Source organism: Pristiophorus japonicus, chromosome 5, assembly GCF_044704955.1.
Source record: "Pristiophorus japonicus isolate sPriJap1 chromosome 5, sPriJap1.hap1, whole genome shotgun sequence".
Lineage (NCBI taxonomy): Eukaryota > Metazoa > Chordata > Chondrichthyes > Pristiophoridae > Pristiophorus > Pristiophorus japonicus.
The window spans coordinates 282,708,790-282,731,894 of record NC_091981.1 but is presented as its reverse complement, the minus strand read 5'-3'; the positions used below and the strand labels follow the sequence as shown (position 1 = coordinate 282,731,894).

General features: G+C 43.2%; 1 protein-coding gene across 1 annotated transcript; it reads right to left on the bottom strand.

Annotated features, from left to right (window-relative positions):
• Positions 1-943: 943 nt before the first annotated feature.
• LOC139264728 (HIG1 domain family member 1A, mitochondrial-like) lies at positions 944-20,017 on the bottom strand. The gene is made up of 4 exons (XM_070881725.1): positions 19,908-20,017; positions 4,478-4,585; positions 3,893-4,027; positions 944-3,045 (listed from the first exon to the last, which is right to left on the bottom strand). Exons 2-4 carry the CDS (start codon positions 4,578-4,580, stop codon positions 2,972-2,974), a joined length of 312 nt encoding a protein of 103 aa, XP_070737826.1. The 5' UTR covers positions 4,581-4,585; positions 19,908-20,017; the 3' UTR covers positions 944-2,971.
• Between the last annotated feature and the right edge of the window lie 3,088 nt (positions 20,018-23,105).

The following is a 23,105-nucleotide window of genomic DNA, read 5'->3' as shown; positions in this document are numbered from 1 at the left end:
TAACCACTTGGCCTTCTATCTTCAGGGATTTGTGGACATGCACTCCCAGGAGTTCTCCTTGGTGTCTAGGCAAATATTTATCCCTCAATCAACATCACTAAATCAGATTATCTGGTCATTATCACATTGCTGATGGTGGGAGCTTGCAAATTGGCTGTCATGTTTCCTACATTACAACAGCGACCACACTTTTTTAAAAAAAAAGTACTTTATTGAATATAGAGCTTTGGGATGATGGGATCGTGAAAGGCGCTACATAAATGCAAGTCTTTCTGGTCTTTTTTACATCTTGTGATGTGGGAGCATTAATTATTGGGACTATTAAGCTGTTGTGATTTTTTAAATCAGAGAATCATATATACGAGAACTGGAGCTATAGATCCATCCCTATTCTGCCCTTATCCTGCCCAGTTTGCTTTTGGTGTTGTCAGCAGGTGGCAACCCAAAGTAAGCAAGTTGGATGGTTACAAGGTGACTTGGTCAATATTTATCCCTCAATCAACATCACTAAAACAGGTTATCTGGTCATTATCACATTGCTGATTCTGGGATCTTGCAACTACGTTTGTGGGAGCTTGTTGCTGCGTTTGTTACAACAGTGACTACACTTCAAAAGTACAAAATTGGCTGTAAAGCAATTTGGGATGTCCTGAGGTCATGAAAGGTGCTGTATAAATGCAAGTCTTTCCTTTTGTTTATAGAATAGATATGTCTATAAAATAGTGACACTTCAGAAAGTGAGAATGTTGGGACATCATGAGACCATGAAAAGCAGTCTATAAACACATTGTGTTACTGTAGTGGCATGTGAGCCTGGATCTTGTACTCAAGTTAGACCAGAGCTAAAATTTGATGCCAATTACTACCAACTGAGCCTTTTTAAATCCCAGGCTGGCTTTTCTCTTACACCGATGTTTTTATTTAAAAAGAAAAATCACAGAAGAACAGCAAAAGCCACTTTTATTTCATTATACAATAATATCTCCAGTGAAATAGGGGTGATACAAATATGAATAAATATATCGGTTTAAGTTAAATTCAGCCACTTTTCAAATATAGTATCAGATGGTATTGCAATTTGAGACCACAAATCATCTTAAAAGATGTAGCCGAGTCCCATTGGAACCTGAAAGATGAACAGATTGCCCACGCAATCATGTGTTGATATAATTAAGTAGACCTATAAAGCTTTTCATTTGAAGTGAGAATCTCTGCCTTAATACTTAATATCACTGAAAAACAAGTATGTTTAAATTAATCTGCAATTCATCTCACTTTCACACACCAACAGTTTCCAAGTATTTAAAACTTCAATTTAATCAAGTTGCACTTCAATGTTTCCACCGCTAAGGTTAAAACCAAGGTGCAAAGTTACAGGCTAAAACCATCAAAGCCCTGCTTCAATGTAGAAATACATATCCAGCCTGCTATGCATTTCCATTATTTTCTGGTATTATTTCTAATTCAAAACACTACCTGATTTGTGCAATTTAAAGTGAACTCGCTCTTTACATCAATAAGGCTGCAGAATCCAGAATGTACTGGGGACAAACATCTTCCAATGTGAATAAAAACAAAAAAGGTGGGGAAATAATTACTTCTCAACCAACTGCAATTCAGAGCAGAAGTACTTCAAACAAATGGTGCCCTTTTAAAAAAAAATGTATGTAAACAAGTTGGAAATTACAACTTTTCCTAGGTACATGCAATAACTTAATGTGCACAGTTTATAAGTTGTCACAACACATTCTAGGAGGTTTCTTAAATACTGTGGCAAAGGTTCTACTCCCAAAATGTTAACCTGTTTTGTCTTGACTTGACATATGCTAATGCACCCAACTGGGTAATTTCCAGCATCTTCTGCAGCTTTACAAAATGTTGAGATATGGAATTTGCAATTTCAAGAAAATGATGCAGCACTAAGATTTGTATACTCCTTCAAGCACTTTATGAAGATGATGCTTAAAACCTTTTAAGTTGTAGAAGATCTCGCAGTAAAATCGCAATCTCCTAGTTGTTCCCATTTAAAGCAATATCTGGATAGAAGAGGCCGATGAATGCTCGTGAAGAAACAATACGCACTAGAAGGATCAATAGCCCATTAACAGTTGTACTGTGTGCTCACGAGTTCTGGTCACATAGCAGGACAGCAAGAGCAAAATCCAGCAACACGAATAAGCAGCATGCTTTAAAATTAAAAGATCACAACACAATGAGAAATGGGCATCTTCAATTTGTGTTGGAAAATATCAACAGCTTATTGTTCCCCTTGCCTGGGCATTGAAAACATAACCTTGCTTTACCAGGGCACCACTGCTTTAAAATATTCACAAATCGTTAACAATACAAGAAAAAAAATCTAACGACTTTACAATACTGTGGTCCAAAAGTCACATTTTCCACCTGAATAATAAATGCCATCTCAAGATAATTCAAATTAGTGCAGGAAACTTAGTATTTTACAGACATAAGATGCAGCAAACAAAAAGATAAAATGCAATGTGAAAGCAGTACTGCAGCTCATTACAACCAGTTAGTTGGATGGTGGGAATAAATCTGCCTGCACAGCTAACACCCTCCAAACAAGCCAGTATGACAAACAGGCTTGAAGCAATCAAAGGTCCAATTACATCTTCCCAATATGGAATTAAGTAGTTCATTACAAAAGGCTTGTAAAGTACAACTATGTAAAGGATACATCACGTTAAAAAGTCCGTTTTGTTTGTAAATTTGGGTAAATTGTGATACTCTGCACCCTGCAGTGCGAATAAAGTCCTTTCAGGCAAAATTACCTCCATTCGTAGGCAGCAAGTAAAGATTAGCATGCTGTCTGAACACGAATCAAGTCTAAACTAAGTTTTAAATAGCTGAAGAGTACTTGTGTAGAGTGAAAGGAAAAATCCTGATCACCTCAATGTGAGGTGCACTAAAAATTTTAAATTCTTAGGAGGCACAGTACACAAATCCAGATTCATTTGTGAAGCAGAGCCTTTTTCTGTTCTCTGGGCTTCACGATATATTCTTTGTACATCGAGTAGAGAACTCCTGCAATAGTAAAACACATAGGTTAATATTCATCAGCTCTCAATCTCATCAAATTATCCTTAACCAGTCAAAATTAAAATACACCACACACACAATTTTATACAGAGGGTTGTAAGGATGTGGAATGTACCATCAGGATTAGTGACTGAAGCAGAGATCAGGTTAACATTTAAGAATAGTTTAGATAGAAGAAGGTTGATGAAAGAATATGAAAATATTGTACATGGGATTAGAACTACTGTTAACATGGAGGCTAAACATCTACATGGACCGATTGGACTGCTTGTGTTGTAATTTCTACACAATCTAGAAATTAACTTTAAAAATTCTGAGTTCCAGAAAAAATGTAATCCAAAACATTAAAGTACAGCTACTTTCCTAATTTGTGCTTTTACACAGAGGTAAAATCATTATAAAGTGACAGGTAGAGAAATATTCTGAAATAAAATTGACATTGTAAATCCTCTGTGTTTAAAAGCAAAGATAAACGTATGGTGAGTTAGCAGATCCAAGATAGGAAGGTGATAGGCACACAACTGGCCGAGGTTGAACAAGGGGTGGCCTAGAGTAGACCTATGCAAGAATACCAGGCTTGAGGGTCAAGCATCCCTTCCCCCACTCAAAATAACCAAACACAGACACAGAACTGCCAGTACCTGTGGAACCAAACCTCAGCCATCAGTCTGCACCTTCAGGAGAATGAGGTGTTGGGAAAGATGAGAGAGTTGCATTTTTGCATAACTGGTGTTGGATATTTATGCAGCAAAGACACACTTATCGGACATGTCCAAAGGACATGATTTTGTGACACTTGGAGATCTTACAAATATCAGAGGCAATAGATTACCTATAGTCATGGCTCCCACCACACATCCTTGAGCTGCCACACGCATATGGATAAGATGCACGGACATTTTTTTGTTCCCTCTATTGTTCAGTTTGTAGAGTCCATAGGCTACCACAGATGCAAACCCAGCAATCCCTAGAAAACACAAAAGAATATTGCTATTTTTCCTGAAGAGTGAAGAATAATTTATTCAGAATATCGTCAAAATCATATTTTTAAAACAATCATGAAACTCTGCAAGCCAGTTGCTGTAACGCTTTGCACATTGTACTGCTAACTCTATAGTCAGTCCAGCCTAATTCCATTTGAATCAGTTTTCATTGTTAACCGACTGCCGTGTGCCACAATTTGGGTCACTGAAACACTGCTTTCTTTCAAGACTTTAGAAGCAACATTATATCCAACTGAATAGCCATAGAATTCTAGAAGCTAAAGGAAAATATTTACATGCTTGGTTTCAGCTCCCAGCTGCTGCTGTCTTATCTCTATTCATAGCATTTAAATTGTGGTCAGGGATAAAAGACTTTATGCACAGGAATTAGTAAAATGGGGATTATGAGAAAGGAAATGCAGAAAACAACTCACCAACAGGAACAAATGGAGACTCCTTGGATTTTCGAAGCAGCTTTGAGGTTTGGTCATCTTCTGGAACAAGCACAGGAACCAGGCTGGCATTGCTTGTAGACATGATGGCTGCAAAAAAGATTAAAGTTAATCGAAGCAGTTACAAGTCTGTTTTGTGGGAGATGCTACCATGTTGCACTAGCATCAGCCAAGTAACAGCTATGAACACACGAAAGGATAGTATGCAGGTACAACAAGTGATCAGGAAGGCCAATAGTATCTTGGCCTTTATTGCAAGGGGGATGGAGTATGAAAGCAGGGATGTCTTGCTACAGTTATACAGGGTATTGGTGAGGCCACACCTGGAATACTGCATGCCGTTTTGGTTTCCATATTTACGAAAGGATATACTTGCTTTGCAGGCAGTGCAGAGAAGCTTCACTAGTTTGATTCCGGAGATGAGGGAGTTGACTTATGAGGAAAGGTCGAGTAGGTTGGGCCTCTATTCATTGGAATTCAGAAGATTAAGGGGTGATCTTATCGAAACGTATAAGATTATGAGGGGGCATAACAAGGTGGATGCAGAGAGGATGTTTCCACTGACGGGGGAGACTAGAACTAGAGGGCATAATCTTAGAATAAGGGGCCGCCCATTTAAAACTGATGAGGAGAAATTTCTTCTCTGAGGGTTGTAAATCTGTAGAATTCACTGCCTCAGAGAGCCATGGAAGCTGGGATATTGAATAAATTTAAAGACAGAAATAGACAGTTTCTTAAACGATAAGGGGATAAGGGGTTATGGGGAGCGAGCAGGGAAGTGGAGCTGTGTCCATGATCAGATCAGCCATGATCTTATTGAATGGCGGAGAAGGCTCGAGGGGCCGTATGGCCTACTCCTGTTCCTATTTCTGATGTTCTTATGTAAGCTACCAAGTAAAAGGTTATGAAGCAGAAAAGGGGAGGCATCATATTTTCAGTCAATCACCTCACCACCTATGAAAACGGACAGACTCTCGGACAGACTCTCCTTCTCCCTTCCTGCAAAAAGATCCATTTCAAGGAAGTACTATAAACTTCCTGATGCAAATGAATAAGCTCAATTTCAATAAGATTTCGTAACTGGAAAATTATTTGCATAGGCAGACAATCCAAGCTGAAGGTACTTGCCCGCCTTTCCCATAAACCACATGATGTACTGACTGCGTGCCATTAGCAGGGAACTGTCTCAGCCCCAGTCTCAGCTGGTTTACAGGAAAGGCTCATTATTTACAGGAAACAAGGAACAGAATGCATGAATTACTCATGGGCAATTCATGATGACATGGCAAAACTGCTAGGTGTTGCATCAGTGAACAAAGCGAAATGGAAAACAGAAACCAAAGTGGAGAGTTGCCAGTTAAATTTTACTTTGAGTTGAGGTTGAGCAACCTCAAAAGCAGAATAAATTAGATTTTTACTCTGCCAGATGTGAAATATATATTTTTCAGCAACAGAATACAGCTTCAATTCCTATTCCAATAAGTTGGGAATCTTAGTCATGTCTGACATGCTGAGAGGAGGCCCACGGTAAATTCAAAAGGAAAAGATCTTGCACTTGTATACCGCCTTTTACAAAGGTACTATGTAAATAAGACGTCCTAAAGCGCTTTACAGCCAATGAAGTACTTTTGAAGTGCAGTCACTATTGTAATGTAGGAAACACGGCAGCCAATTTGTACAAAGCAAGGTCCTGCAGCAATGTGATAATGACTAAAAAATCTATTTTAATGATGTTTTTGAGGGATACATATTGGCCATGGGATCTCTTGCACCCACATGGCAGATTATTTAATTCCTCAACCAAAAGATGGCTGGCACCACCAACAGTGCAGCGCTCCCTCACGCTGGAGTGTCAGCCTAAATTTTTGTGCTCAAGTTTCTGGAGGAGGACTTGAACCCACAACCTGCTGACTCAGGAGGTGAGAGTGCTACCAACTGAGCCAAGGCTCACACTGAGGGAGGGGAGGAAGAAACTGATCACCCACTTGCTCTCAAATATCTCCGAGTAGTCAACTCCATCATTGACAGATGCCAATCAATCTGGTCAGTTACAGCAGGATCGGGAAGGTTGTGGGGGGGGGGGGGGGGGGGGGAAAAGAGGGGAGCAATTGGGATCTCTTTTTCCAAATATAAATCCTGCCTTGTTTGACCTCTCTATAAATGATATACCCTTTAGAAAATGAATCCAGGGTTGTATGCATTTGCCATCTCACAAAGAACAGCAAGACATGCACCGCCGTGGTTTTAAGTGGGCCCATGAGACAATAGCTTCAGAATTATTTTCATGCGCCACTTATTGGCATTGACACTAAGCCTACATAGTTTTCCGGGTCATCACAGTAAAATTGTAATTTTGCAAAGCTCGAGGTTCAGAAATTGCACCGTTCAATTGGAAAAATTGCAAAGGTCACTCCATTATTTAAAGGAGAGGAAAGAGAAAGCAGGTAACTACAGATCTACCAGTTTTACATGAATTGTGGGGAAGTTACTGGAGTCTATCAGACAGAGTGACTAAGCACTTGGAAAAGCATCAACTGATCAGAGAGTCAGCATGGATTTGTGCCGGGTAGGCCATTCCGGACTAATCTCGTGGATCTTTTGAGGAAGTCACTTGCCTGGTGGATAGAGGCATCTCTATAGATGTGGTCTATATGGGGTAGGCATTTGATTAAGTTCCGCACCTCAAAGTGCTGGAGAAATACCACCAGCGCTGCCTCCGCAAGATCCTGCAAATCCCCTGGGAGGATAGACGCACCAACATCAGTGTTCTCGATCAGGCCAACATCCCCAGCATCAAGGCATTGCCCACACTCGACCGGCTCCGTTGGGTGGGCCACATCGTCCGCATGCCCGACACGAGACTCCCAAAGCAAGCGCTCTACTCGGAACTCCTACACGGCAAGTGAGCCCCAGGTGGCAGAGGAAATGTTTCACGGACACCCTCAAAGCCTCCTTGATTAAGTGCAACATCCTCACCAACACCTGAGAGTCCTTGGCCAAAGACCACCCTAAGTGGAGGAAGAGCATCCGGGAGGGCGCTGAGCACCGAGTCTCGTTGCCGAGAGCAAGCAGAAACCAAGCGCATACAGCAAACCAGGCTCCCCACCCACCCTTTCCTTCAACCACTGTCTGTCCCACCTGTGACAGAGACTGTAATTCCCATATTGGACTGTACAGTCACCTGAGAACTCACTTTTAAAGTTCACAGGAACTGCCTGTGATGAAGTTCTGCACAAAAGAGATTAGCAAAAATAAAAATGCTTTGGTTTCTAGTTTCCATTTCGCTTTGTTCATTGCTGAAAGAGCCAGTAGTTTTGCTATGTCATTGTGAATTGAGTAATTCATGCATTGTGTTTGTTGTTCCATGGAAATAATGATGTGTTCCTGTAAACCAACCCCAGGGGCTGAGGCAATCTCTTGCTAATGGCAAACAAATTTATAGCGCCTTAGCGTAGTGAAACATCCCAAGGAGTTTCACAGGAATATTATGAGATAAAACAATTTGGCCGTGTAAGTAGAAATCAGTGCAGGTGACCAAAGGTAGGTTTTAAGGGGAGTCTTGAAGGAGGAAAGAGAGGTAGAGGAGGTGGAGAGGTTTAGGGAGGAAGTTCCAGAGCTTGGGGCCCAGGCAACAGAAGGTACAGCCACAAATGGTTGAGCGATTATAATCAGGGATGCTCGAGAGGGCCGAATTAGAAGAGTGCAGACATCTCGGGGGATTGTGGGGCTGGGGGGGGGGGGGGGGGGGGGGAGAATTACAGAGATACAGTCAGTACAGCATGCGGTTTACGGGAAGGATGTGCAAATGAATTGAAGGCAACCTAGAGATATGGGGTGGTAATTGGTTGGCAGATAGGAGACAGAGAGACGGGATAAGTGGTTTGTTCCGATTAGCAGAATGTGACAAGTGATGTTCCCCAGGAATCTGTGCTGGGGCCTCAGCCTTTCACCATTTACATTACTGCCTTGGATGAAGGATAAGTGAATTTGCAGATAACACTAAGTTAGTAAGCACAGTAAGTTGTGTGGATGGCAGGAGCAAGTTCCAAAGGGACATAGACAGACTCGGTGAGTGGACAAAATTATGGCAGCTGGAATTCAATGTGGGGTCATCCACTCTGGATCGGAGAAAGACAAATTGCAATATATTTTTTTAAATGGAGAGAGACAAGGAGCTATGGAGTAGCAAAGGGATTTGGGTGTCCATGTACACATATTGCTAAAAGCTAGGGTGCAGGTAGAAAACATAATCAAAAAGGCTAATGGAATGTTGACCTTTATGTCAAGTGGGCTGAAATATAAATGAGAAGTTGTGCTTCACTTATTCAGAATCTTGTTTAGTCCCCAGCTGGAGTACAGCGTTCAGTTTTGGGCACCGAATCTCAGCAAAGATATGTTGGCCTTGGAGTGGGTACAGCGCAGAAATCACCAGACACCACCAGGGCTCAAAAGGATTAAATTATGAGGACAGATTGCACAAACCTGGCTTGTAGCCCCTTGATTTTCCAAAGGTTAAGGTTTTTTAAAATGATAAAAGGGATTCCACAGGATAGATAGAGACCATTACAAAAGCAAAATACTGCGAATGCTTAAACACGAGAAACAGAACCTCATCCTTCAATTAGACACTTTATAGCCTTCCGGACTTAACATGGAGTTCAACAATTTCACGTCATAACCTCTGCCTCCATTTTTTCAGATGGTGGTTGATGATTTTGCTATTACCATTTGCACCTCTTTTAGACCCATCTTTTGTTTCTTTACATGTCCCATTACAAGGCAAAGGAGATGGTACTTTCATTCCATTTGTCATTTAATCATTTCTACATTCCATCTCATCACAGACATTCCCTTTTGTTCTTTCCTCCCGTCCCCCCTTTTCCTGCCTCTGCACTTGTTTAAAACCCATTATATCGCTAACTTTTCCTAGTTTTGACAAAACGTTAACCCGGTTTCTCTCTCCACAGTTGCTGCTTGACCTGCCGAGTATTTCCAATACTACTTGTTTTTATTATAGAAACGATTTCCTGTTTCCTGTTTCCCTCGAGTTTAGAAGGTTGAGGGGTGATTTACAATGATGAAGGGATATGATAGGGTAGATACAGAGAAAATAGTTTCTCTGCTGGGGGAAATCCAGAACAAAATTAGAGCTAGGCCATTTAGAAGTGAAATAAGGAAGCACTTTTCCATACAAAGGGTAGTGGAAATTACTCCCAAAAGGTTGTGGATGCTGGGTCTATTGAAATGTTCAAGACAGAGATTGATAGATTTTTGTTAGCCAAGAGCATCAAGGGATAAGGGCAGGTAAATGGAGCTGAGGTACAGATCAGCCACGATCTAAATGAATGGTGGCACAGGCTTGAGGTACAGTACGAAATGGCCGCTTCCTGTTCCTATATGTTTATACAAGAAAGAACTATCTAACTCCTTTAATGCACTTTCTGGATGACATGATTGACCAGTCAAGGTCATAACCCAAGTTTCCAGATCCAAGATTGACAAATACAGACCATATATGTACAGTACAGGTACAATGATGGCAGAGGGGTGTTAATTTGTAGAACATGAGAATTTTTCAACTCAGGACAGGGAATAGTGCACAAATATGCTATTATAAACTAAACTTTTAAAAATGGACAGTTTGTCCCACATTTTTATAATCAGCATAATGAAAATAATAAAAGAAATATTAAAATACTTTAGTTGCAAATCAGAAACTCCTGTTGCAATGAAAGGCTGTCCCTACCACAGACTGGAAGAAACACTCACTCTCACTTATCATTTAAGAGAATACAACGATGTGTTTTTAGGGTAGTATCAAGCAATGACTGTTTTTAAACAGACTATTTACGTAAACTGTCAGGAAGGAGTAAGGATGAGCAAATGCAAATGCAAATGCAAATGCAGAGAGCACACATTCACCTTAAAATACTCCTCCTCCCTTATGAAGATGCAACCACTTCAGTTTTACGGAACTACATTAAATATATAAAAAGGCAACAGAAACAAACATTACTAAGAACAGATTTTAACGGCAAACTGTAAAACCAACTTTGCAAAAACAAAATCTATTCTGTCCAATATAAAGGCCACATACTTAGATGTAAAAATGCACATTACCTTAAAGAAAAACTTCAGAACTTATTTTTAAAATAGAGAATTGTTACACTTTTCAGATCTGTCTAAAGTATTCTCTCAGGTCCAAAAGATGCTAATTACTCCTGTAGACAATCAGAGTTTCTTATGCACTAACCAGTATCTAATTATACAATAACCTGCCATTTAACTGCATGTGCACTTCTCCAAGGTGGACTGACACATGAGAGATTGTAATTGTTAAATTGCTTTGCTGACAGCAAGTGACCAGATAGAGGAACAGATATAATCAATCAAATCTCACCTTGGTTTAAACAAATACAGAATCTTAAATAAAACTGCACCACACTATCCCCATTAGTGAGCTCGTAACCTTTCCTGGTCAGTCTTTGGATTCTGACTGGCTCTCAGCTAGAGAGGAGCAGCTGCTCCCTCGTTGTCAGGCTTCCTCCCCACACCCAGCTGTCTGACTGACCCCACATCTCTTGTCCTTTTCTCCACGTTTACAGCAAGCAGCCAACCTGTCCCTCGGATTTTGTCCTCGTTCAGTGATTCACCAATACGTTCATCACTAAAACAAGCTACTCCTCCTCCTCTCTTTTTGGGCTGAGTGTTTCAAAATGAATAGGGGCACATTGCAGCTAAATGAGTCAACTAACTTTCAGCATCTGTATTTAAAGTAGACAATGAGTCACAATCTTACAGAAACTGGCACGTCTAGCTTCAATTGACACCTTCAATAGCTGCAGCTGCTTAAAAAAAATACAAGATCATTTTCTTTAAAATAACAAAAGCCGAACTCATTTAAAAAATCCTTGAAAAAATGATCAAAGATCCCAAAACATCATAATAGAAACATAGAAAATAGGTGCAGGAGTAGGCCATTCGGCCCCTCGAGCCTGCACAACCATTCAATAAGATCATGGCTGATCATTCCCTCAGTAGCACTTTCCTGCTTTCTCTCCATATCCCTTGATCCCTTTAGCCGCAAAGGCCATATCTAACTCCCTCTTGAATATATCCAATGAACTGGCATCAACAATTCTCTGCGGTAGGGAATTCCACAGGTTAACAACTCAGTGAAGAAGTTTCTCCTCATCTCGGTCCTAAATGGCCTACCCCTTATCCTAAGACTGTGTCCCCTGGTTCTGGACTTCCCCAACATCGGGAACATTCTATCCGCATCTAACCTGTCCTGTCCCGTCAGAATCTTATATGTTTCTATGAGATCCATCTCATCTTTCTAAACTCCAGTGACTACAGGGTCAAGTCGATCCAGTCTCTCCTCATATGTCAGCCCCGCCATCCCGGGAAGTAGTCTGGTGAACCTTCGCTGCACTCCCTCAATAGCATGAACATCCTTCCTCAGATTAGGAGACCAAAACTGAACACAGTATTCCAGGTGAGGCCTCACCAAGGCCCTGTACAACTGCAGCAAAACCTCCCTGCTCCTATACTCAAATCCTCTAGCTATGAAGGCCAACATACCATTTGCCTTCTTCACCACCTGCTGTGCCTGTATGCCAACTTTCAATGAATGATGAACCATGACACCCAGGTCTCGCTGCACCTCCCCTTTTCCTAATCTGCCGCCATTCAGATAATATTCTGCCTTTGTGTTTTTTCCCCCAAAATGGCTAACCTCACATTTATCCACATTATACTGCATTTGCCATGCATTTGCCCACTCACCCAACTTGTCCAAGTCACCCTGCAGCCTTTTAGCATCCTCCTCACAGCTCACACTGCCACCCAGTTTAGTGTCATCTGCAAACTTTGAGATATTACACTCAATTCCTTCATCTAAATCATTGATGTATATTGTAAATAGCTGGGGTCCCAGCACTGAGCCCTGCTGCACCCCACTAGTCACTGCCTGCCATTCAGAAAAGGACCCGTTTATTCCGACTCTCTGCTTCCTGTCTGCCAACTAGTTCTCTATCCACGTCAGTACATTACCCCCAATACCATGTGCTTTGATTTTGCACACCAATCTCTTGTGTGGCACCTTGTCAAAAGCCTTTTGAAAGTCCAAATACACCACATCCACTGGTTCTCCCTTGTCCACTCTACTAATTACATACTCAAAAAATTCTAGAAGATTTGTCAAGCACGATTTCCCGTTCATAAATCCATACTGAGTTGGACCGATCCTGTCACGGCTTTCCAATGGCACTGCTATTTCATCTTTAACAATTGATTCCAACATTTTCCCCACTACTGATGTCAGGCTAACCTGGGTGTCATGGTACATCAGTCATTGAAGGTTGGCATGCAGCTACAGCAGGCGGTTAAGAAAGCAAATGGCATGTTGGCCTTCATAGCGAGGGGATTTGAGTACAGGGGCAGGGAGGTGTTGCTACAGTTGTACAGGGCCCTTGGTGAGGCCACACCTGGAGTATTGTGTACAGTTTTGGTCTCCTAACCTGAGAAAGGACATTCTTGTTATTGAGGGAGTGCAGCGAAGGTTCACCAGACTGATTCCCGGGATGGCGGGACTGACCTATCAAGAAAGACTGAATCAACTAGGCTTGTATTCACTGGAGTTCAGAAGAATGAGAGGGGACCTTATAGAAACGTTTAAAATTCAGACGGGTTTAGACAGGTTAGATGCAGGAAGAATGTTCACAATGTTGGGGAAGTCCAGAACCAGGGGTCACAGTCTAAGGATAAGGGGTAAGCCATTTAGGACCGAGATGAGGAGAAACTTCTTCACCCAGAGAGTGTTGAACCTGTGGAATTCTCTACCACAGAAAGTTGTTGAGGCCAATTCACTAAATATATTCAAAAAGGAGTTAGATGTAGTCCTTACTACTAAGGGTTCAAGGAGTATGGCAAGAAAGCAGGAATGGGGTACTGAAGTTGCATGTTCAGCCATGAACTCATTGAATGGCGGTGCAGGCTAGAAGGGCCGAATGGCCTACTCCTGCACCTATTTTCTATGTTTCTATGTTTTCTATGTATATTGGTAATAGTTGCATCATCTCAAACCACATCTCTAGCCTATAAATAAGACAGTCAGAGTCAAATTAGCTCGCCACTTTTTTATACATCTGTATTGGAGCATCCAAACAGTTTGGTATCAGCAAAGCCAGACCATTCAAATCAAGACCTTAAAAATCAATCTCACTTTTGATCAAACAACCATATTCTTTTTAAATATATTTATAACAGGGGCAAGATAAAAGGCAGAGGAAAGTGAAGAGGCTGACACTCCAGTGCAGTGCTGAGGGAGTGCTGCACTGTCAGAGGTACCGTCTTTCAGATGAGACGTTAAACCGAAGTCCCATCTGTTCTCGGGTGGACGTAAAAGATCCCATGGCATTATTTTGAAGAAAAGCAGACTTCACAAAGATTATCTGGTCATTATCACCTTGCTGTTTGTGGGAGCTTGCTGTGCACAAATTGTTGCAAAAAGTGTGTTTTCGAGCACTTACACTGAGGTTCTAACGGTTATTTGTTTATATTTCTTACATTACAACAGCGAGTACACTTCAAATGTACTTCATTGGCTGTAAAGCGCTTTGGGACATCACAAGGTTGTGAAAGGCGCTATATATATGGAAGTTTTTCTTTTTTTTTTAAAAAGACATTCATCTGCTTTGTCACGAACAGTAATTTCTGACCTATACGGCCTCTATCAAAAAAGTTTATTTTCTGGTACTGAAAATAAAAACCATTGCACGCTGTAATCATTAAAAAACTAAAAAAAAAGAGAGACTAAAAGCAGAGGGAATCTTGTGCTCTCGGGTGGATCCAGCTGCCTCCAGTCTGAAGTTTACCATTTATTATACTCTGAATGTTGGCCACTCCAATACAACAGTGCAGGCTGTTTACTTATTAACAAAAGGAGTTCCAGCACAAGTATGAACAAAATGAAAACCACTTTCAAAGTGCAAGAACATAGCAGACACCACCAAAAAAAAGACATGCCTCATCATCATCATCATCATCATAGGCAGTCCCTCGGAATTGAGGAAGACTGGCTTCCACTGTTAACATGAGTCCTTAGGTGGCTGAACAGTCCAATACGAGAACCACAGTCTCTGTCACAGGTGGGGCAGACAGTCATTGAGGGTAAGGGAGGGTGGGACTGGTTTGCCGCACGCTCCTTCCGCTGCCTGCACTTGATTTCTGCATGCTCTCGGCGACTAGACTCGAGGTGCTCAGCGCCCTCCCAGATGCGCTTCCTCCACTTGGGACGGTCTTTGGCCAGGGACTCCCAGGTGTCAGTGGGGATGTTGCACTTTATCAGGGAGGCTTTGAGGGTGTCCTTGTAACGTTTCCGCTGCCCACCTTTGGCTCGTTTGCTGTGAAGGAGTTCCAAGTAGAGTGCTTGCTTTGGGAGTCCAGTGTCTGGCATGCGAACTATGTGGCCCGCCCAGCGGAGCTGATCAAGTGCGGTCAGTGCTTCAATGCTGGGGATGTTGGCCTGGCGAGGACACTAATGTTGGTGCGTCTGTCCTCCCAAGGGATTTGGATTTGTAGGATCTTGCGGAGACATCGTTGGTGGTATTTCTCCAGCGACTTGGTGTCTACTCGACAGGATCCATGTTTGAGCCATACAGGAGGGCGGGAATCACTACAGCCCTGTAGACAAATGAGCTTGGTGGCAGTTTTGAGGGCCTGGTCTTCAAACACTTCCTTTTCCTCAGGCGGCCGAAGGCTGCACTGGAAGCAGTGTTGGACCTCGTCATCAATGCCTGCTCTTGTTGATAGGAGGCTCCCGAGATATGGGAAGTGGTCACGCCGTGCCGTGGATCTTGATGACTGAGGGACAGTGCTGTGCGGTAAGGACGGGCAGGTGGAGGACCTTTGTCTTGCTGATGTTTAACGCAAGGCTCATGCTTTCGTACGCTTCAGTAAATACGTCGACTATTTCCTGGAGTTCAGCCTCTGTGCGCAGATGCAGGCGTCGTCCGCGTACTGTAGCTCGACGACATTCAAGCCGTGATCCTTACCAATGGATCCATCACAGACCCAATGCACGTCCAGACCAGGGGTCAAACAGGGCTGCACCATCGCCCCAAACCTCCTCTCAATCTTCCTCACCGCCATGCTTCACCTCAATCAACAAGCCACCCGCTGGAGTGGAACTAAGCTACAGAACCAGTGGGAACCTGTTCAACCTCCGCCGTCTCCAGGTCAGGTCCAAGACCACATCCTTATAGAATGCCTTTCACAACATCAGGGCATCCCAGAGCACTTTACAGCCACTGAAGTACTGTTGAAATAGTCACTGTTGTAATGTAGGAAGCATGGAAACCAATTATGCACACAGCAAGGTCCCACCATCGGCAATGTGACAATGACCAGATAATCTGCTTTACTGATGTTGGTCAAGAGATAAATATTGGCCAGGAAATGGATGGTGGAACGGAAATCCCCTGCACTTCTCAGAAATAGTGGTATGTGATCTTTTCCATCTTCCAGAGATGGCAGATGGGACCTCGGTTTAATGTCTCATCTGAAGGACGGCACCTCTGACAGTACAGCACTCCCTCAGCACTGCACAAGTGTCCACCTAGATTGTGTGCTCAAGTCTCTGGAATGGGACTTGAACCCACAAACTTCTCACTTCGAAGCGAGAGCGCAAGCAACTGAACCACTTCTGACACTCACCCATAGACCAACATCATTCAATCAGATAGTAGCACACTAAAATCCTAAATGTGGTATCTCCATGTAATTCCTTAAGTATAACTCATCACTATTCCAGCTCCACTCCCTATTTTATTCCATGCAAATTCAGTGCCAGGAATGGACAAATAAAGCCAGTTAATGTATTCATACATGGAGCTCCCTTCGGCTCAAAAAAAAACAGCTGCAATTAACCTCGAAGAAAGTAAACTGTTACACAAGACAACGGTCAGGCACGCACAATAAGATTCAATGAAATTCTTTTAAAGTTACATTTTAGTAGTTTACTGGTTAGCAATAGCTTCTTCCGGGAAAGGCTAAATAAACATACCTATAATCGCAAACTCTTAGAAACTATCAGCACATTTTTGACTCAAGTTTGTACACAAAGGAAAAGGAACAACATGCGAAATAGGAGCAGGACTAGTGGGGTACCGCAGGGTTCAGTGCTGGGCCCCTAGCTATTTACAATATACATTAATGATTTAGACAAAGGAACTGAATGTAATATCTCCAAGTTTGCAGATGACACTAAGCTGGGTGACAGTGTGAGCTGTGAGGAGGATGCCAAGAGGCTGCAGGGTGACTTGGGCAGGTTAGGTGAGTGGGCAAATACATGGCAGATGTGGTATAATGTGGATAAATGTGAGGTTATCCACTTTGGTGGCAAAATCAGGGAGGCAGAATATTATCTGAATGGTGACAGATTAGGAAAAGGGGAGGTGCAACAAGACCTGGGTGTCATGGTACATCAGTCATTGAAAGTTGGCATGCAGGTACAGCAGGCAGTGAAGGCGGCAAATAGCATGGTGGCCTTCATAGCGAGAGGATTTGAGCATTGGAGGAGGGAGGTCTTACTACAGTTGTACAGGGCTTTGGTGAGGCCACACCTTGAATATTGTGCAGTTTTCGTCTCCTAATCTGAGGAAGGACATTCTTGCTATGGAGGGAGTGCAGTGAAGGTTCACCAGACTGATTCCCAGGATGGCTGGACTAACATATGAAGAAAGATTGGATGGACTAGGTTTATATTCACTGGAATTTAGAAGAATGAGAGGGGATCTCAGAAACATATAAAATTCAGACGGAATTGGACAGGTTAGACGCAGGAAGAATATTCCCGATGTTGGAGAAGTCCAGAACCAGGGGTCACAGTCTAAGGATAAGGGGTAAGCCATTTAGGACCGAGATGAGGAGAAACTTCTTCACCCAGAGAATTGTGAACCTGTGGAATTCTCTAACCACAGAAAGTTGTCGAGGGCAGTTCGTTAGATATATTCAAAAGGGAGTTAGATGTGGCCCTTATGGCTAAAGTGATCAAGGGGTATGGAGAGAGAGCAGGAATGGGGTACTGAAGTTGCATGATCAGCCATGATCGTATTGAATGGTGGTGCAGGCTCGAAAGGCCGAATGGCCTACTCCTGCACCTATTTTCCATGTTTTTATGTTTCGAGGAGTAGGCCACACAGCCCCTCGAGCCTGCTCTGCCATTCAGGAAGATCATGGCTGATCAACTATTTCAACTCCACTTTCCCACCCTATTCCCATATCCCTGGAGCAAGTGACATCTGGTTGATTTGATCGCACCGGCCAATAAATCCAATCAGTTAACGAACATCCTCTAAATCGCAAAATGCTACAAGGTGACATGTGACTTATAAATTTGAAAGCACCGAGAGTGAGAGATCGCAAACTCACACAAACAGCACATTATTCCTATCTTTTCAGCAGCGAGGTAAAAAAAATAGGATTTAATTTTGCTTAAAATATATAAAATAAAACTTCTGAAGATGCGACACTAATACAGTTTAAGGAGGCACCCCAAGCCAACAACGAGTTAGGAGTGACTGACTCTCTAAAGCCTCTCCACCATCTACAAGGCACAAGTCAGGAATGCGATGGAATACACTCTAATTGCCTGGATGAGTGCAGCTTCAACACACAAGAACATCGACACCATTCAGGACAAAGCAGTCGATTTGATTGGTAACCCATCCACCACCTTGAACATCCAGCAACCTTAAACCACCAGCACACAATCTACAGGATGCACTGCAGCAACTCGACAAGACTTCGACAGCATCTCCCAAACCCACGACATACACCACCTAAAAGGAGGTGGTGTGATGGAACACCACCACCTCCAAGACTTAGGCATAGAATAGGCAATCCTGCATCATTGCTGGGTCACAATCCTGGAACTCCCTACCTAACAGCACTGGGGGAGCACCTTCATCAGACAGACTGCAGCAGTTCAAGAAGAAATCAAAGAACCTCAGTTCTAGTTATTATTCCACAAGATTGAAAACATAAGCATGGAATGGGAAAAAGCCAACAAACCATTCGCTTTACTGGACGGTATACAAGTTGCATTATCATGGCTTCTTACCTTATTTAAGTTGCCTGAGAGAGGTGATCAATCAGTTCAAGGAGCTAAAACTGAACACCCTCCAGATGTGTCCTAAATAATATGCTATTTAGTGCTCCATAAAACAACCTGCTCATCTCTGCCCAGGCTTACCCTGTTACTTTCAATCCTATTTCTACAAAAAGAACTTGCAATTCTATAGCACCTTTCACAACCCCAGGACATCCCAAGCACTGTATAGCTCTGTCCCACCTGTAACAAGGTCTGTGGCTCTCGTATCGGACTGTTCAGCCATCAAAAAACTCACTTTGGGAGTGGAAGCAAGTCCTCCTCAATTCCGAGGGACTGCCTATGATGATGACAGCCAATGAAGTACTTTTTAAAGTGTAGCCACTGTTGTAATGTGGGAAACACTGCAGCTAATTTGCACACAGCAAGCTCCCAGAAACAGCAATGACCAGTATTGGTGATGCTGGTTGAGGGACAAATATTCTTTCAAATAGTGCCTTGGGATCTTTCACATCCACCCGAGCACGCGCAGACGGGGCCTCGGTTTAACGTCTCATCCGAAAGATGGCACCCGCGACAGTGCGGCGCTCCCTCAGCACTGCATTGGAGTGTCAGCCTGGAATTTTGTGCGCACTCAAATCTCTGGAGTGGGACTTGAACCCACAGCCTCGTGAGTCAGGCTGAGCCACATTCATAGAAACAGAAAATAGGTGCAGCCCTTCGAGCCTGCACCACCATTCAATATCATGGCTGATCATTCCCTCAGTACCGCTTTCCTGCTTTCTCTCCATACCCCTTGATCCCTTTAGCCATAAGGGCCACATCTAACTCCCTCTTGAATATATCCAATGAACTGGCATCAACAACTCTCTGCGGCAGGGAATTCCACAGGTTAACTCTCTGAGTGAAAAACGTTCTCATCTCAGTCCTAAATGGCTTACCCCTTATCCTTAGACTGTGTCCCCTGGTTCTGGACTTCCCCAACATCGGGAACATTCTTCCTGCATCTAACCTGTCCAGTCCAGTCAGAATTTTATACGTTTCTATGAGATCCCCTCTCATCCTTCAGTCAAGGCCCGCCACCTCCTCTAACCTTCTCAAGGGCAACGGGTGGGTGAATGAATGGGCGACAAATTTCAGGAAAAAAAAGGCAATGAGAGAAGCAGCCAGATACAATAATCCCCCGCCGCCCAATACAACTCATGTTGCCGCAAACCCCGGTGTCCCAGGCTGGAAATGGACAGGGTAATGTGTTTAAAATGCGAAGGGCAGTAACTCCGGCCGCGCCCGCAGCCTCACCTGATCTGATCTGATCTGATTGTCTGTCCGTCCGTCCGTCTGGGAGAAGCTCTTGCTCTTGCTTCGGCTCCGTCCAACTGTCCCCCTAGCGCGCCGGCCGGCAAACGTCAACCCGCGCGTGGGCAGCAGCTGACATCACGGGGGCGTTACGTCAGAGGGGCGGGACAAATGTGACGTCAATAACGCCTTGCGTAATTGCGTCACGTGACATCCCTTTTAATTCTATATTTACATTTAAAAATCTATATTTACGTTAATGTTTAGTTCATAATGCCGATTTGACGCATTCTTTTTTCGTCCCCGACAATATTAAAATTATTTTTAAAAATACGCAGGGAACGCTCTCTGGTTGCTATGGAAACGCCGTCTACAAACGCTTTTGAGACGTTGATTTTTCTTTTTTGAAAAAAATTGTGCGTGAGATATTTTTAATTTGAATTTATCAATTATTAATTAGACAGAGAGAGAAGTTTAAAGATAGAGAGAAATTAAAGATAAAGAGAAATTAGAGATAGAGAAGAAAAAATTACCCGTCCTGAGAAGACTGAGGTTTCATTCATAAAATGGGACGTTCGTGTGATTGACGTTCGTGAAGAGCCAATCAACAGGTGAAGGAGGCTGTGGGGCGTGGCTTTCCTGGAATCAGTTGACTGGAGTTAGGAAAAATTCAGTGGGACTTTTTACTATTGGGAAATCAAGGCACATTTATTACTCACTCTCGGTTCCTATTTCTCAACAGGGCGTCTGCATATTTTTTTAAAATGATGCACACAATTATCTTATTTCTGGTTGCTGTACCTTTTCTAACTAAAGAAGAAAGAAAGACTTGGATTTATATAGCGCCTTTCACAACCCATCATCATCATAAGCAATCCCTCGAAACGAGGATGACTTCCTTCCACGCTAAAAAGGGATGAGTTCATAGGTGTTTCAATGAAGGACCTAATATTCCAAATCTCGAACTACATTTTGAAGGGTGGAAGATGCCTGTGCGTGGATTTTTTTAACGTGTGGTGACCATTGCACCCCGGACACCACACGGGCTTGACAGAGCTAGATCTTGGTCCGGCGGCAAGGATTACCCAAGACGACTGGAGGCTAGCTCTGCTGCACGGGCCTAGTGCGCACACATGTCGCAGTGTGGGCTGGCCCTGGGCCCTCGCCTCTTCTGGCCCCGAACTCACGCCTCTCCCAGATCCCGATCACATCTCTCTACAGTTTCTCGCCGCTCCTTCGTCCCGACCTCGCCGATCCTGATGTACCTGCCCACGCTCCAATCAACGACCTGGATTCTTCACTGCCGTCGCCCTCCTAGAAACATAGAAACATAGAAAATAGGTGCAGGAGTAGGCCATTCAGCCCTTCTAGCCTGCACCGCCATTCAATGAGTTCATGACTGAACATGCAACTTCAGTACCCCATTCCTGCTTTCTCGCCATACCCCTTCATCCTCCTAGTAGTAAGGACTTCATCGAACTCCGTTTTGAATATATTTAGTGAATTGGCCTCAACTACTTTCTGTGGTAGAGAATTCCACAGGTTCACCACTTCTGGGTGAAGAAGTTTCTCCTCATCTCGGTCCTAAATGGCTTACCCCTTATCCTTAGACTGTGACCCCTGGTTCTGGACTTCCCCCAACATTGGGAACATTCTTCCTGCATCTAACCTGTCTAAACCCGTCAGAATTTTAAACGTTTCTATGAGGTCCCCTTTCATTCTTCTGAACTCCAGTGAATACAAGCCCAGTTGATCCAGTCTTTCTTGATAGGTCAGTCCCACCATCCCGGAAATCAGTTTGGTGAATCTTCGCTGCACTCCCTCAATAGCAAGAATGTCTTTCCTCAAGTTAGGAGACCAAAATTGTACACAATACTCCAGGTGTGGCCTCACCAAGGCCCTGTACAACTGCAGCAACACCTCCCTGCCCCTGTACTGAAATCCCCTCGCTATGAAGGCCAACATGCCATTTGCTTTCTTAACCGCCTGCTGTAGCTGCATGCCAACCTTCAACGACTGATGTACCATGACACCCGGGTCTCGTTGCACCTCCCCTTTTCCTAATCTGTCACCATTCAGATAATAGTCTGTCTCTTTGTTTTTACCACCAAAGTGGATAACCTCACATTTATCCACATTATACTTCATCTGCCATGCATTTGCCCACTCACCTAACCTATCCAAGTCACTCTGCAGCCTCATAGCATCCTCCTCGCAGCTCACACTGCCACCCAACTTAGTGTCATCCGCAAATTTGGAGATACTCCATTTAATCCCCTCGTCTAAATCATTAATGTACAATGTAAACAGCTGGGGCCCCAGCACAGAACCTTGCGGTACCCCACTAGTCACTGCCTGCCATTCTGAAAAGTCCCCATTTACTCCTACTCTTTGCTTCCTGTCTGACAACCAGTTCTCAATCGACGTCAGCACACTACGCCCAATCCCATGTGCTTCAACTTTACACATTAATTCTTGTGTGGGACCTTGTCGAAAGCCTTCTGAAAGTCCAAATATACCACATCAACTGGTTCTCCCTTGTCCACTTTACTGGAAACATCCTCAAAAAATTCCAGAAGATTTGTCAAGCATGATTTCCCTTTCACAAATCCATGCTGACTTGGACCTATCATGTCACCTCTTTCCAAATGCGCTGCTATGACATCCTTAATAATTGATTCCATCATTTTACCCACTACTGAGGTCAGGCTGACCGGTCTATAATTCCCTGTTTTCTCTCTCCCTCCTTTTTTAAAAAGTGGGGTTACATTGGCTACCTTCCACTCCATAGGAACTGATCCAGAGTCAATGAAATGTTGGAAAATGACTGTCAATGCATCTGCTATTTCCAAGGCCACCTCCTTAAGTACTCTGGGATGCAGTCCATCAGGCCCAGGGGATTTATCGGCCTTCAATCCCATCAATTTCCCCAACACAATTTCCCGACTAATAAAGATTTCCCTCAGTTCCTCCTGCTTACTCGACCCTCTGACCCCTTTTATATCCGGAAGGTTGTTTGTGTCCTCCTTAGTGAATACTGAACCAAAGTACTTGTTCAATTGGTCTGCCATTTCTTTGTTCCCCGTTATGAATTCCCCTGATTCTGACTGCAGGGGACCTACGTTTGTCTTTACTAACCTTTTTCTCTTTACATATCTGTGGAAACTTTTGCAATCGCCTTAATGTTCCCTGCAAGCTTCT